The sequence below is a fragment of the Liolophura sinensis genome, chromosome 13 (assembly GCF_032854445.1).
Source record: "Liolophura sinensis isolate JHLJ2023 chromosome 13, CUHK_Ljap_v2, whole genome shotgun sequence".
Lineage (NCBI taxonomy): Eukaryota > Metazoa > Mollusca > Polyplacophora > Chitonida > Chitonidae > Liolophura > Liolophura sinensis.
The window spans coordinates 16,505,943-16,521,537 of NC_088307.1; the positions used below are offsets into that span (position 1 = coordinate 16,505,943).

General features: G+C 39.1%; 1 protein-coding gene across 1 annotated transcript; it reads left to right on the plus strand.

Annotated features, from left to right (window-relative positions):
• The first annotated feature begins 2,695 nt into the window (after positions 1-2,695).
• LOC135480174 (arylsulfatase B-like) lies at positions 2,696-12,460 on the plus strand. Its single transcript, XM_064759941.1, has 8 exons — positions 2,696-2,997; positions 3,993-4,179; positions 6,133-6,314; positions 7,048-7,159; positions 8,291-8,386; positions 8,785-9,025; positions 9,663-9,814; positions 10,778-12,460. The coding sequence occupies exons 1-8, from the start codon at positions 2,725-2,727 to the stop codon at positions 11,044-11,046; spliced, it is 1,512 nt and encodes a 503-aa protein (XP_064616011.1). The 5' UTR covers positions 2,696-2,724; the 3' UTR covers positions 11,047-12,460.
• Positions 12,461-15,595: the final 3,135 nt, after the last annotated feature.

The window sequence follows — 15,595 nt, forward strand, 5'->3', positions numbered from 1 at the left end:
TTAGATATTTCTCTGTACCTCCTCATCACACCGATGCACCACAATTTTACTGAATTCCACAGAAGAATAAAATGCATGTATTTGCTCGCTTTATTGCTGGGACAAGTAGCTTTGCCACTCGGTGTGGATTCTTAACAACTCAAGTCTGTTGAAGAACTAGACTAAGGACCTTGAATTTTACAAGAACAATAGTTCTCTTGGAAGTAAATATGGCACCAGGCTTCATAATTTTGTTGTATTTCTGTTGATAGAGGCCTTACATAAATATTAATATACATGTTTTGATTAACGACAACTTATGAAGTCACGTGCATGGTACACGATTTCATTCATTCACCAAGAATCTGCCTGCATCTTATAGTTATCATTCACATATGCTGACTGCTTTTCTTGCATGAACCCGTCCTAATATCTCATTTTATATACTTTCTTAGTTCTTTGTAGTGTATTGTTGAAAATTGTTGCAAATTAGTGTTGTCATTATTGACGCAGAAAGTCCATTTTGGTTGACGGCTGGTATAATAATGCCTGTTTCGACGAATAGATCCTTCGTACTTTGATGTGCTCTGTGTTTCGGTAAAAGTACATAAATAGTTTTACACCTGTCATCATTTGTCTAGGTATGGTGACATGTATGGATGAAGCTGTGGGGAATATTACTAAGTTTTTCAAGAACGTTCATGGTTGATGACACTTCCATGGTTTTCACCACAGGTGGGTTGCTTACTCTTTTTTCATTCTCCAGGTAAATCAACCTAGGACAATCCAGACCGGATACATTCCATTAATTATAGCGCTTGTGACCACATACACCTGGCCACAAAGCAGGGGCTACTGTGGGAATTTTGAATAAGTCCATTATTTCGTCTTTTTCTCTATTATCTTCAAACTTTTTCAACAGTTTATATGCACATCAATTCATATAAGTAGACCTGAAAAAGCAGTTAAAATATGATATGTGTATGTAAATTCTAACTTTTAAATTGTGCCTTTGCATGGATTATACCTCCATGCATAGGCAGAACAATTATACCTCCATATTTTTCAACTAATAAATAAATAAATATTTGCCATGGTGTCTTCTAATTTGGATTTGTAATTAAGCTAGTAAACAGCTGGTTGGTATCTGTTTCAAGTATGACGCGCATGCAAACCAGTTTGTGAATCTCCGTCAACTCCCGAAGGGAAAGCCCATACGGCTATAAATGGCGGAGCGCTGGGGTAAAAGATGGAGTTGATAGATTTTGGACATTTCCTTCAAAGCTGATATTCACGCAAAATTCGAGCCGTTTAATTCACTAGGATGAGGCAAGGTATGTGTCTACCGCGAACAGGTGCGATAACATTCGAGAAACAAGGGCTTTTTATTGCCTTTTCGTGATTTCTTGCCAAAAGTGTTTCACACTTGTTCATATATATATGGGTGCTTATATGCAAAGGTGTACCATGGTGTGTGACAATTGAAAACATTTTCAAAATACCATGATTCACATTATGAATTGTTTTTCACATAAAATAATCATTATATTTTCTGAAAAGCATATCTATTAGATAACTAAGCAGCCCTGTTGACCTATAACAATCCGAGAATAGTAGATGGTTTTAGTATGTTGGACGAACATTGACAGACACACAAGTGAATTTCATACACAATAATAGCTTTTCATGGAAAAGTTTATTATGCATTTGTTTGAGAGTGCAAACCAATTCTAAAGTAAAGAAGTGTGCAAAAATTTCTGAATTAGTATATTTTACAGAAATACCTACTTTATGTTGGACAAACACAAGACGGACAATGTCCTATCCAAATGTCCAAATAATATTGCCCTTAAATGCAGCTGGTTAAGGAAATGTAAACAGTTGCTAGTAGAATGATTTCATACCAAAAAAAATGCCTGAAAACTGATCTTGTCCATAAAATAAACACTTGAAAAAAACAAAATATATGTTGGACGAACATAAGACGGACAACTTAGATGTTGGACGAACACAAGACGGACACATAAATTGGATATTGGTATAAAGTGAGAACTATTCTTTCATAAGGATTAGTGTGTGACTGATTTATAAAGGGAGATAACTTCGAGTGTCTGTGGGTTAAGGGTGGCCAGCGGTCCTCGCGTTTCAGAACATACAAGCCACCTTAGACCGAGGTCTTGGGCTATTTATCTCTCTTTTTTGCATGGTAAACATGTTCCTATATCTTGGCAGCTTTGGAAATCTTCTGCTTGGAGGTTAAACTAGTCAGAGCTAACTGCTCTCCAGTCATGAAGGAAAATATAGAGTAAGACAGGAAGCAAAAATCACTGGCTCGGATCGTCAACCAAGATCGAGACGAATAAATATAATCAGGTATTTCAGACACCACACACTTTCCTTTCCTTTTGACCAGTACACCGTAACAACAGTATAAATTCCAGCCTGTAAATTCTTAACCGAGCCACCCGTCCGTTCACGGTCATGTCAGCTCTCAAAATCGACGCCCCGAAAGTCCTTTTCTTATACTGGTATAGCGTCGTTGGAGACTCGACGCTAATAAAAGACGGCAAATAAAAGACACCAACCAGATTATATGGAATGGAAAGTTTGTTTTCACCCACGCTTGTGTGATCACATAATCTTCAACTTTTGGACCGTCTTACAGATCCCATATGACTTTCTCACATTCGTTCGTTCTGTTACATGGTTACAGGCGGACGGAACATCTGTGCCTCAGACAAACTCATGATGACTTGGAAAACCACATTATCTGCTGTCGCAGCGGTGTTTCTGTGTGCTTTGGGAGAATTCACTGTGCAAAGTCAGAGCAACAAACAGCCCCACATCCTCTTTATAGTAGCTGATGACTATGGTTTCCATGACATTGGTTATCACAATTCCGAAATCAAAACTCCCAATCTGGACAAACTTGCTGGAGATGGGGTGAAGCTGGAGAATTACTATGTACAGCCGATTTGCACACCGACCCGCAGTCAGCTGTTCTCAGGCAAATATCAGGTAAGCCATAATTGTAATTCTGCCAAAAAAATTAGTAATCAACATGGCCACAGACTCCCATTAATTTTCCAAAAGCAACAACGTCGACCTGTAGCGCTGCGACTCAGTCCCAAACATTCTATGGCCAATAAGCTTTGGTACATACCTGGCCCAGCCTGTAATAAAGAAGCCGTGAAAATCTTGAAATCTTGACAAAATCTGGACCTATCTATGCCGGCAGCTGGGAGGGGTGCGTGGCAATGCCAAGGGGACGTCACTTGCAGCCTCATCACCACCTGTCTCCTTGTGTCGTCTTGCCCAGAATTTCAAACTTTCATCATTAAACTCATACCTGCCCAAAGCTTAGACAGTTTCCATCATGTTGATACCAAGCATGCACCTGTACACCAAAAACGGCAGGCTGGCAGCGAAAAAAGACTTTACACTCTAAAATACACCGAATTACATACGTCCCCTGAAGAACGGAAGTTGTAATGGGGTACTGTATCAACATATGACATTGGCCATATATTTTTTTTTTCTTTATACATGTATATTCCAGTTTGGGAAAACAAATCTGATAGAAGTGACCAATGCACGTAAATTTGTAACACCTGAAGGATTAACTCTGTGGATCTCATTGGGATTTGAATCCAGATCTCTACGTCTAAAATGATTCAGTGCAACAACTGACAGGAAACACTGGAATACAGCGTCCATTCCATGAGAATTATGAATTGTCTCTTTGAACCAGAGTGTCGAGCAATAATTAAGCCGATGCGCTTTGTACTGAAATAGTAATTTCAGTCTCTGGCAGAGAATACCAGTGTGTCGGCTTTTCTTGTCTGTCTTAGAACTTGTAACGGCTACGTTGAAGTCGGGAGGCCCGCACCAAATCCAGGTCAGGTCATACCAAAGGCTTTATAAATGGTACTATACTGAGATATATATAGGGGCATTGAGATTGCATCATCACGATTAATCAATTTAATCTTTATGTACTTGTATTATTTCAGATCCACACCGGTCTGCAGCACAGCCTCATCTGGTCGACACAGCCTAATGGCCTTCCCCTAGAAGACCCCACCCTGGCAGACAAGATGAAGGAAGCTGGGTACTCCACGCACATGGTGGGTAAATGGCATATCGGCTTCTACAAGGAAGAGTATCTCCCTACACGCCGCGGTTTTGACTCCTATTTTGGTGAGGGTTTTAACTTTGTGGGTGCATTTTTTTCTGGAGCTAGGCAACAAAGCTCACAGACCTCTGAGTGGTTTGCTTTTGGTTAAATATACGTTGTTTTCAATATGATGACTGCTTCTCTATGTAGTGGGTTGCTTTTGTGGATAAGTTTACATTGCATGGACGTACTGTGTAGCGTGACAGTTCTGCAGATAAGTTTACGTTGCATTGACGTACTGTGTAGCGGGACAGTTCTGTGGGTAAGTTTACGTTGCATGGACGTAGCGGGCAGTTTTGCGGATAAGTTTACTTTGCATGGATGTACTTGTGTAGCAGGACAGTTCTGCGGATAAGTTTGCATTGCATGGGCGTACTGTATAGTGGGTCGGCTCTGGTGATTGGTTTACGTTGCATCAATGTACTGTGTAGCGGGACAGTTCTGCAGATAAGTTTACATTGCATGGGCGTACTGTATAGTGGGTCGGCTCTGGTGATTGGTTTACGTTGCATCAATGTACTGTGTAGCGGGACAGTTCTGCAGATAAGTTTACATTGCATGGGCGTACTGTATAGTGGGTCGGCTCTGGTGATTGGTTTACGTTACATCAATGTACTGTGTAGCGGGACAGTTCTGCAGATAAGTTTACATTGCATGGGCGTACTGTGTAGCAGGTCGGCTCTGATGATTGGTTGACGTTGCATCGATGTACTGTGTAGGGGGACAGGGGCCTCTATGGCTGAGGTGGTTAGCACGCCAGCTCCATGCAGCGACACAAGAGCCTGTCACTAATGCGTTCGTTGTGAGTTTTAAGTCCAGCTCATGCTAGCTACCTCTCCGACCGTATGTGTGAAGGCCTTTCACAAACCTGCAGATGGTCTTTGGTTCCCTGAGCCCGCTTTCCTGATGCAGTATGCGTTGTATAAGTTAAGTATACTTGGTGGCCCTAGTGTAAAACTCAACCTTGAGCCAATTTTATGTCCAAAAAGAAAAGGACTGTAGCGCATCAACAATGTTACAAATGTATCAGTTTCTATCATAATGTTGTACTGTCTTTAATGTCATGAGTGTGTCATCATCATTATGAGCTGGAAAAGGAAGTTTGATGTGAACAAAATGATGTCAAAGCCCTGGCGCCGAGCATTTGACGTGGATGTCACCTGAGGCAATGAGTTCTTGGTGTTGAAAAGAGTCTCATGTAGTTTAACATTATAAATTAGGAAAAGGTATTCTAACTGAATTTTCTTCGTAATAAAATAGACGTCCCACATATCAAAGTGTAGAGCTTATGGTATTACTTGTCATGGATGAAATGCAATTCTGGTAGCGACTTTGACTGTAAAATTAAAAGAAACATACTAAAGTTTGGGCACCTTTTTGATTTGCGAAGGTGTTAATTTTGCTATTTTTATGCATGCAAATAACACCATAGTATGAAAACTTCATGATTTGGGGATCCCAAACTAGTACATGTAATGTTCAAACCCGTTTGACTGGTTTAATGTCTTTCATAAGACCCTGATGGTATCGTGAGGGTCTCCTCTCTCAGGGTTGTTTAAAGGGAACTTTAACGTTCACAAAGCCTGATGAGGCTGGACATTTCCTTTATCCTGAAACAAGATGGCTATTATCTAGATGATATCCTCTTGAATATCGTCTAAAACATATGGATTAAAAGCACCAAACTTCAGAGAATCTTTTTTGAAATTTTTTTGAAAATTTTAGTAACTTTCCTTGTAACACTAATTGATTTATAACTAATAATTAGATATAATTTTAGAAGAGGATTTACAGAAGAAAACGAGTGGCTGCTAGCAGTAATTGCCTGTAATCCTCATACACTCGGCTCAGATACTCGTATTTACAAATTGAAAAACAAACTTCAGTCAAATTAAGTATACTAACTGTATGCCTGTTTCTGTTTTGTTTCCTCTTAAAATTTTGGCTGCCTATTTCTGTTTGGTTTCCCCATAAAGGTTACTACGGTGGCGGTGAGGATTACTATGGCCACAATACCTGCTCCTACCTGCTGAAAGGCTTCTGTGGTTATGACTTCAGAGACGGAGATAAAGTCGATTATCAAGACAAGGGGAACTACTCTACACATGTCTTTACCCAGCGGGCCATAGACGTGGTTAACTCCCATGATCCAAATCAGGTGAGGCTTGTTCTTGCATAATTTTTACTGGAGTATGTATAATTTTTATTTGGGCCTCTTGTCTTCTGACATAGGTTATTCATGTGGTGAGGAGGCTGGGTGTAACACTACGCGAAATCCTATTTTCTGTTGAAATTATTCCACCTTTCCCTTCTTTGTTTGACATCTTAGACTTTGTACACATAGGTGGAGAAAATCTCAAATAATACTGATGTATACAGCAAATATATGAGGCGTTATATTTTGCATCTATGACCCCTTAAGATTATCACTTGTTTTCCAATGTAAATCTGGAATAAAAAATTGAACAGGTAGGATTTTTTTTTTCAGAAATCTGAAATCAAAACACGCATTTTATTCAACTACCACGAAGCAATTTTTACAAGGCTTAAGTACCATTTCTGCCATAAAACACGCCCATGCCCTTGGGTGAGTGGTAGATTGCCTCGCTCTCACTGATCGTGAGACCTTTGTAACAAAAGCAGTCGATGAGGCTGTTTGTGGACTTAAGTGTGCGTTGCAGGGCACTTGTCTTCCACCAGTGTGATGGGCATATGTAATACAAATGTTAATAACTTGCCAAAGGTCAGTGGTTTATCTTGGACACTCTGGTTTCCTACGCCCATAAAACGCGGTCATATAAGGGAAAGATTGATGTTAAGCCTGAAGGAAACAGATGTCCATTTGTTCAATAACTGACAAACTAATTTGCATTATTTTGCTGTATTTTCAGCCACTGTTTCTGTACATAGCCTTCCAAGCTGTTCACGCTCCATTAGAAGTGCCGGAGAAATATACACAGATGTACGATTTCATACAGGATAAAAACAGGAGGACCTATGCTGGTAAAATTAAGTTGTCAGTCATTTTATGTAACAATTCAAATGCCTTTAGAGTTTAGATTTGATGATTTGCAGTCTGGTTTAAATCATGCTTCTCATAATCTGCCGGCCGGGGCCAGTGGTTTGAGTAGTTCACTCAGCAGTGACCAGGTCAATTGAACTAGTTTCGTCTTCACTGGTGTCCTCCAGTGGTAAGAGATCAAAGCTTAGCACCAAGCATTCAAAATGACTGTTTTAATCCACAAGAAAATGGAAGAGTTCATTTCATTACCCGTAATAGGGAAGCAGGAACCTGATTTTATGAATAGTAGACTAAGTGTAAGTCTGTGTTCAGATCTAGTTAGAGACAAGTCAGTATTGGGAGAGGCTGCCAGATCTGACCTGTGGAGATTGGGATCTCTTTGCAGGGTTGAATTTCAGTAAATGTTTTTTTCTTTGTCCTTGATTTGTAAATGGGGAAGTTAAGGCCAATTGCTGGTTGGCCCTCAGTCAGTAGACCAATTAGGGGGGATAATCATTTCTGGTGGCTAGACATAGTATTCCAGGGAGGCGGCAATACAAATTGTGACATTGTAACTGGTGTGCCACAAGGAAGAACTGTTGTGATGTGACAGCAATACTGTTAACATAGACAAGCAAACAAACAATTCATGCCTTCCGGAATATTTTTTTTTAATTTGCTGATTGTAGAAATATATTTGTAACACGTATGATTAATATATGTATAGAACTTAAAACTTTGTTAATGTACATTTCCTGAAGTGGTTGAGCAGAAGCTACGTGCATGTGTGAGTCAAATGCAGGCTTCATATATCCTAGCGCGTAGTAGTCTTATTAAAATACATAAAAAATGTAACTTAAGTCCACGCTGGATCTAATACAAAGCTAGAATAAATATTACACTTTGTCATACTGACCATTTATGTATATAGACCTTGCTTATTGTTTATGGCATTAAATCAAGTCTTTTAGTCCGTTTGTCTGTCTGTCCGTTGGTCGGTCAAATTTATGACTAACCTGGGCCATACACTTTTATAGAGAGGCCAGAGAGCAAGATGTTATGTAGCAGTTGTGAATTCTGGTTTGTTATGAAATAATACATAAATGGTTTTACACCTGTCATTATTTGTCAAGGTATGGTGACATGTATGGATGAAGCCGTGGGAAACATTACTAAGGCTTTCCAGGACAAGTTCATGTTTGAAGACACTTTCATGATTTTCACAACAGGTAGGTTTTCTCCGACCAAAACGGTTTTCTCTCTCGCAGGCTTTTCAAGAGGGGCAATATTGTAATATGCTTAAGTACTTGTATATTTGTAACACACATATAAGTGATACATTTCAAATTCAAAATATTTTACACCTATCTATTGTCTTAGCTTATTTAAAAAAGTTACATGTGGTTATGTATGCTATGAACGATTTTGTTACTGTTGTTAGAAATTACTTATGCGAGTTAAAGTTTAGATTTATTCAAGTGACTGAAGTCTCATTGATTTGTTATCTGAAAAGATTGTGTTTGATTCATCGACCTTTATATTGGGTCACTTAAGAACATTTTTGGCGAAATCTTGTTAATTTGTTATCAGAGAAACTTAAGTGCTGGCATGAAAAATATGTTTACAGACAATGGTGGTCAAATTCATGAAGGTGGGAACAATTGGCCACTCCGGGGCTGGAAGGGTTCACTTTGGGATGGAGGGATGAAAGGTGTTGGCTTTGTCCATGGCAACGGCCTGACCAAACCTGGCACAATTAACACGGGCCTAATGCATGTAACTGACTGGTATCCAACCCTGGTCAACCTTGCTAAAGGATCTCTCAATGGAACCAAACTGGATGGCCATGACCAGTGGGAAACAATCAGGCACGGATACAAAACCATACACCACCAGTTGTGAACATGGACCCAAATAGCATGAATGGGAATATAGATGGATGTAGATATATAGGTTTTTTCACCTTATAGTTCACATTGAATTGCAATGTTCTTGGAGGCGGTATTAGGTATCAGTCAAATTAAGAAATTAATAAATCGATATAATAACAGTGAAGTTATACCTAAAATTTTAGAATTGGTTATTATGTTAATTTGCTCACTTGGCACACATCGGCAGAAGGGTATTGGCCTACATATATGCTTGTCAGTCAGTTGTCAGCGTACTGTGGTTTGTGTGTGTATCGTGTCTGGTGTAGTTTTTGATATATCGTTTTTTTTAATGATCCTTCCTATGATACCTTTATGGATTTTTTTCACTTTTAACAGGATAGTTTTTATATGAAGATACAAACACCTCGGAATGTAATTGGATCACAGCACTGGACTTTGGGTGCCTTATTCTAAAATTTCATCTCTTCCACATTTACTGCCCAACAATGACTAGATAAAGAATCATAACTTTTTAATTACATAAATATGCATCATTGTGTGAAAGAATACAAGCTTCTGCAGTATGAAACTGTATCAAATATCCATGAGCAATTTTTTTGTTTGTCATTGACAGCCAAGGCAAGCCCAGTTCACGTCAGGAAATTCTTCACAATATAGATCCACTCAGTAAAAAAACTGGTCAGCCTCTCCGTAACGCCAGTTTTGACAACACAGTGAGAGCGGCTCTTCGTGTGGGCGACTGGAAGATTATCACAGGCGGCCCAGGTTTGTAATAGAACAAGGGGTAAAGTTAAGGTATATATCTTGGTGCACTAGAGATCAAACAGCCTTCTGATGCCTAGACAGAAATTGGCATTTTGCTGATCTTTGCAGTTATTTTTATTAACTGAAACAACATATTGAAGGGGAATCTCTGAATTAAATGCCAAACTAGGTGTTCAAAATCATTTCACTTTGCCAACACCGCAACATTGATACCAGAACCAAGGGAGATTACTCAAGATTTACATGTAGCTGTGTTGCCATGTTATATGTATAAATATACCTTCTTTCAGACAGCTTAATGACACTGGTTTTACCAGCTGACCACTTGAACCAGTGATCTTTGGGTTTCAAGTTCACGCTTCTACATTTAGACTAAAGGGAAATTCCCTGAAGATTAGAGATACATAACCGCTCTGCAACACGGCCTGCAATAAGCCACCTCAGCAACCCTGCTCACAGCGCCAAGCCTGACGGAGATTAAGGGTTTGCGGGATTAAGTTGTCCCTTGGTTTTGAGTTCATGCTTCTACCACTAAACTATAGGAAAATTCCCTGCAGCCTCTAAATACATCCTGTATAGCATTATATACCACGCAGCCTCTAAATACATCCTATATAGCATTATATACCACGCAGCCTCTAAATACATCCTATATAGCATTATATACCACGCAGCCTCTAAATACATTCTATATAGCATTATATACCACGCAGCCTCTAAATACATTCTATATAGCATTATATACCACGCAGCCTCTAAATACATCCTATATAGCATTATATACCACGCAGCCTCTAAATACATCCTATATAGCATTATATACCACGCAGCCTCTAAATACATCCTATATAGCATTATATACCACCTTGTCACATTAAATTAACAGCTAACACACTTCTCCGGCTAGTTTGGGATTTGAACCCACAACTTAGCTGATCTAATTCTGTGTGTTGATTTCTTTAGGTAACAGCAGTTGGATTCCACCCCCACATATGGCAGGGAAAACCCAGATTTCATCTGAGGCACCAACAAAAAATCTGTGGCTGTTTAACATCGCTGTTGATCCCGAAGAGCGCGACGACATTTCTGAGCAGTACCCGGATATGGTCAGAAAGATGTTGGAAAGACTACAGGCTTATAATGTCACAGCCGTCCCTGTGCGTTACCCCAAACCAGACCCCAGGTCAAACCCCAAGCTCCATGGCGGGGCCTGGGGTCCCTGGGAGACCTAACGAGACAGTAATCAATGAGGATATGTCCCACTTAGTAACAGCCAATCACATCAAAGCACCCTTTACAAATCCCTTTTCCTTTATTTTGTGGCTCCCTTTTAGATTACGCTCAAGCTGTGAACAAGATTTGTTTTTATGTGACTTTTTCCTTGTAATCTTTGTCATCTATTGAGACTTTTGTTTGCTTTGTGCTTTACCACATTTACGCATTTTTTTTTACTAACATTTGTTAGTTTGAGCGTCAGGGCTCAATAACAGAGAAAGCATTGTTAACGAAAATGTTCGGGGTAGTATCTTAGAAAATGCATTAAGCTCAGGTTTTGCACACATGTTTTTACAGAATGTATTCACATTTGTGTTGGAAAGGAGAATTACACTATGCTTCTTGCCTCTTCTCCCAGCCTCACAGAAATAACCAAGTGCTGCAGTGTTAGTTGTACAAGCTTTAGAAAACACAGGTCTCAGTGTCATGTTCTTGTTCAGAGCCGGTATGAACTTATGAACAGCGTTTTCATCACTGCAGTTTCGACGTTCTGAAATGATTACAGCTGGATGTGATAGCTGTACAAACGGACTGTGAAACTTGTACTTTTATAGGAATAATGTATTGTATTAATTATTTTTTACGTGCTACTTTGTAACACTCAGTGCATATTTTTTTAATATTCAAATTACAAGTATACATGTACATGTACTTATCTTGTTCAAAGACTGGCGCTGGGTCAGAGTGTGTTAAAAAATTCGAATGGCTTAAAGCCTTAACGTCTGTTTGGTTAATTACCAAACTGTCATAGCTTTAAAGGAAAATTCTCGGGGTAAAACAATAATATTTTTTTTACAAATAGTTTGGAATCAAACCCATTAACATTTTAGCCACCTGGGCTGGCGCTTCGATTTTTGTATGTCATGTAACTGAACCAATCATTTTGTCCAATTAGAACAGTCGAAGGGCTTTGTCCCTGACATAGTTTAATGCAAATGTGACCGTCATGTACAACTATGTGGGAGCTCTATATTAGACACAGGTTATATAGCTTTAGTGTTGATACTGCAAATGTCAGATGGGCTCTATGAGCCAATTTTTTGGAGGGTCAGAATGGTTTTGATGCAGCCTGTAATTGTTTTTTTATATAAATGCTGAATCCAGCATTTGTCATTTTACATCGTTTTCTATGCAAGTTTTTGTAAATTTTAGTAAATTGACATTTTACTCTATTGGTATGCAGAGATTATGCATACATAACTTAAAATGGGTAGATATAATACAGAGGTGCAGTGGTGCATTACTTCATGTATTTTAAGGGTTTTTTTGTTGATATGTCGGCTGTTATCAGAGCTTTACTAATTATGTTTTGTAGTGTTCATTCTAATTGCTGTAATATAAATATAAATATATGAATGTTAACATGATGCTCAATATATATATATATATATATTTGATAAGAATATACATTCCTGAACTTACTGAGTTTGTGCGGGTGAAGTGTGGGTAAAATAAATGGAGTTTTGAGGTCAATTTGACACCACCTAAATGTAAATGGTTTCACAAGCTTCAGACCCTTATGTCGGGATCGTCACTTGATAAAGAAAGCTTGCGAAACCTTTTACATGTACGTGGTGATGCCTTATTTTTGTTATTATTGAAAATTATTATTGTTACGATGATATATTTGTCAGTATAAAAATATTAATGCTCAACATGAAAACGTGATGCTGAATATTTTAGAATTATATATACTTGATGATAATTTACATTCCTGAACTTACTGAGGTTGTGTTGGTAAGTATATGGAGTTTTGCAAGTTGTCTTTGTTAGTCTATCTTGACTTTCACTTTTGGAATCAATAAGGGCTGATCTGATCTGTTCCAGCTGTAAATCTAGCCATGTGCAGTAGATATACAGCATTGAGATAACCAATAGCTGCTCTAAAGGTAAATTCAAATGGCTTAAGTACTTCCTCTGTCCTCTGTTCTAAAAATATGCTGAGGGTAAAACAACCACAATTTGTTTTTCAAATGGTTTGGTAGTTTTAATCCAGATGTGACCTTCATGTAAAACTGTGTGAGAGTTCCTAGTAGACACAGGGTATACAGATCAGCTTTAAGCGTTGATAGTGCACGTGTTAAAGGGGCTGTCCGAACCAGCTTTTTTTTACAGACAGACCGGTTTTGACACAGCTTGGAATTGTTTTAGAAACTAATTACTGTAATATATAAATGCATATATGAACGTTAATAACAAAATGCTCAATATTTTAGAATTAACACTTTTGATGAGAATATATATTGTTAAACGTACTAATGTTGTGTGGGTAAATAAATGGAGTTTTGTAAATGTTTTGTTCGTCCCTCTTGCCTTCCACGTCGGCGTCCTTCTACAATCAGTCAGGGCCAATCCTGGTAATGAAGGAGAAGATAATCTGGCCAAACGAGTATTAAGGGTTTAGTCTCATTTCGCCTACTTTTACACCTATATGAGTCTCATTTCGCCTACTTCAGATTTTTCGGACAGGCATCCTGTAGATGGTTGGGGGTACGCCCCCTAATGGGTTCCTACTGAGCGTCTCTCACTCATCGGCTGAGTGAACTTAGTAAAAGCGCAATGCTCACTGAAGTCTTGATGGTGAATACCATTTGCATCAGAGTGACACTGGCAGAACTTTACTCACTTATCACAATAAATACGATCGCAGAAGTCGAGACAATCATTAAGTAACATCATGGCAGCAGTGCAAGCACAACTTGAATTCATACCAACTACGAGAGGTGGGGTAACTCTTGTGTGGAATAATTACGAATACCGACTGAACAGAAAAAAATCTGATTGGGAAACATGGAAATGTAAAGTTGCGAATTGCAAAGCTACGGTTTGGCTGAACACTTTGGCCGAAGCACCTGCTACCGATAATTGTGTGAATTTTTTGGATTATGTGACGGAAAACTGGGTCAAAGGTGTATGGGGCAGCGACGTGTGGAACCACCATCATACAACGGCTGCCCGAACGAACAACAACGTTGAAGGGTGGCATCACAGGATGAATTCAGTCGCTGGTAAATCACATCCAAACCTTTTTGAATTCATCCGCATCATCCAGAGAGAACAGACTAACAGATTTGAAAATGTCTCAGCTACAAGCTGGTGGACGCTTCCGTCCAAAGAGGAGGAAATATCGGACTCTGGACGAGAAGTTACAAAGATTGAAAGAACAGTTGCAGGGAGAACAACTGACATTGGTGGAATTTGCCGACAAAGCATCGTTCTTGCTACACTTGTAATTTTTTAACTGTCAGCATTTATCACTTATCTATTTACCACTCTTATGTATTACATTCCTAACAATATGTTTTTTACTGATATGTAACATAAATGTTTACAGCAGATGATCTATGCGTCCATCTTTGGGTCATTCTTTTGTTACTTACACTTGCAATTATTCACACACTTATAACGGTACTTTAATCCTTCCACACGGTCCCTGAGGTTTAATCGGACTACACCCTGGAGTTTTAATCCCATTAAATGGTTATCTTCACATCTTGGGGATTATCATTTCGCCTACCTCCAATTTCTAATTTCAAACAAAAGAAGTAGACGAAATGAGACTACACCGGATTAAGTCTGCGTGATGTCACTTCTATTCTCAAACTGTCCATATCCCAGGCCGTAAATGAAGTATAGCCTTTTCATAATTTGACACCACGTAAATGTAAATGGTTTCGCAAGTTTCCGACCCATACGCCGGGATCGTCACTTGATAAAGAAAGCTTGTGAAACCTTTTACCTCCAACCTGCCCGGACAGCACAGTTGGTAGAGTGCCCGCTTCGGGGGCGGTAGATCCGAGATCAATCGAATCACTCCTAAGACTTTGAGGCTTGGCGTTCAGCATTGAGGGGATAATGCAACGACTGGTTGACCCGTTTAAGTATAATGGCTCCGACGGGGCGACTTGCTTACTTTCGATAAGCCGTCTCGGATAAGCAGCACTAGATAAAAGAGAGGTGGAAATTCGTCCTGCAACACGGAGGCACATTACATACACCAAAAGGATTCCTTCGTCGTCATATGACTGAAAAATTGTTGAATGCAACGTAAAACCCCAAGCACCGACTCACCCTTTTACGTGTACGCTATCAGTATTACTATTATCAAACCTACATAGGGCTATGAGTCCAAAACAGTACACAAATACATTGTTAAGTCAGAAATGAAAACTCCATATTATATGATATTATTATCTCTATTTGGAATTGTTCCCTGGAATCTTATTTGATGGTCCTGGATAGTAGAGGCAAAAACGAATTTAGATGGTGTAAATTTTACATCATGCTCGCCGACTGCATTTCAGTTATGCTACGTCGATCACGTTCATCTGTAGCGAAAACCAGAAAGGGACTGCACCCCGGGATCAGGAAGTGATCTTAGTCAAAATTCCAATCATTGAACTTGGTGTGATCCTTTCGGTTATTTCAGCTGAATTTTCTTTACAATAACTACCGGTACGTAAAATGGACGTTGTCAGGCAAAATTTTTACCTTTATACGTACGTA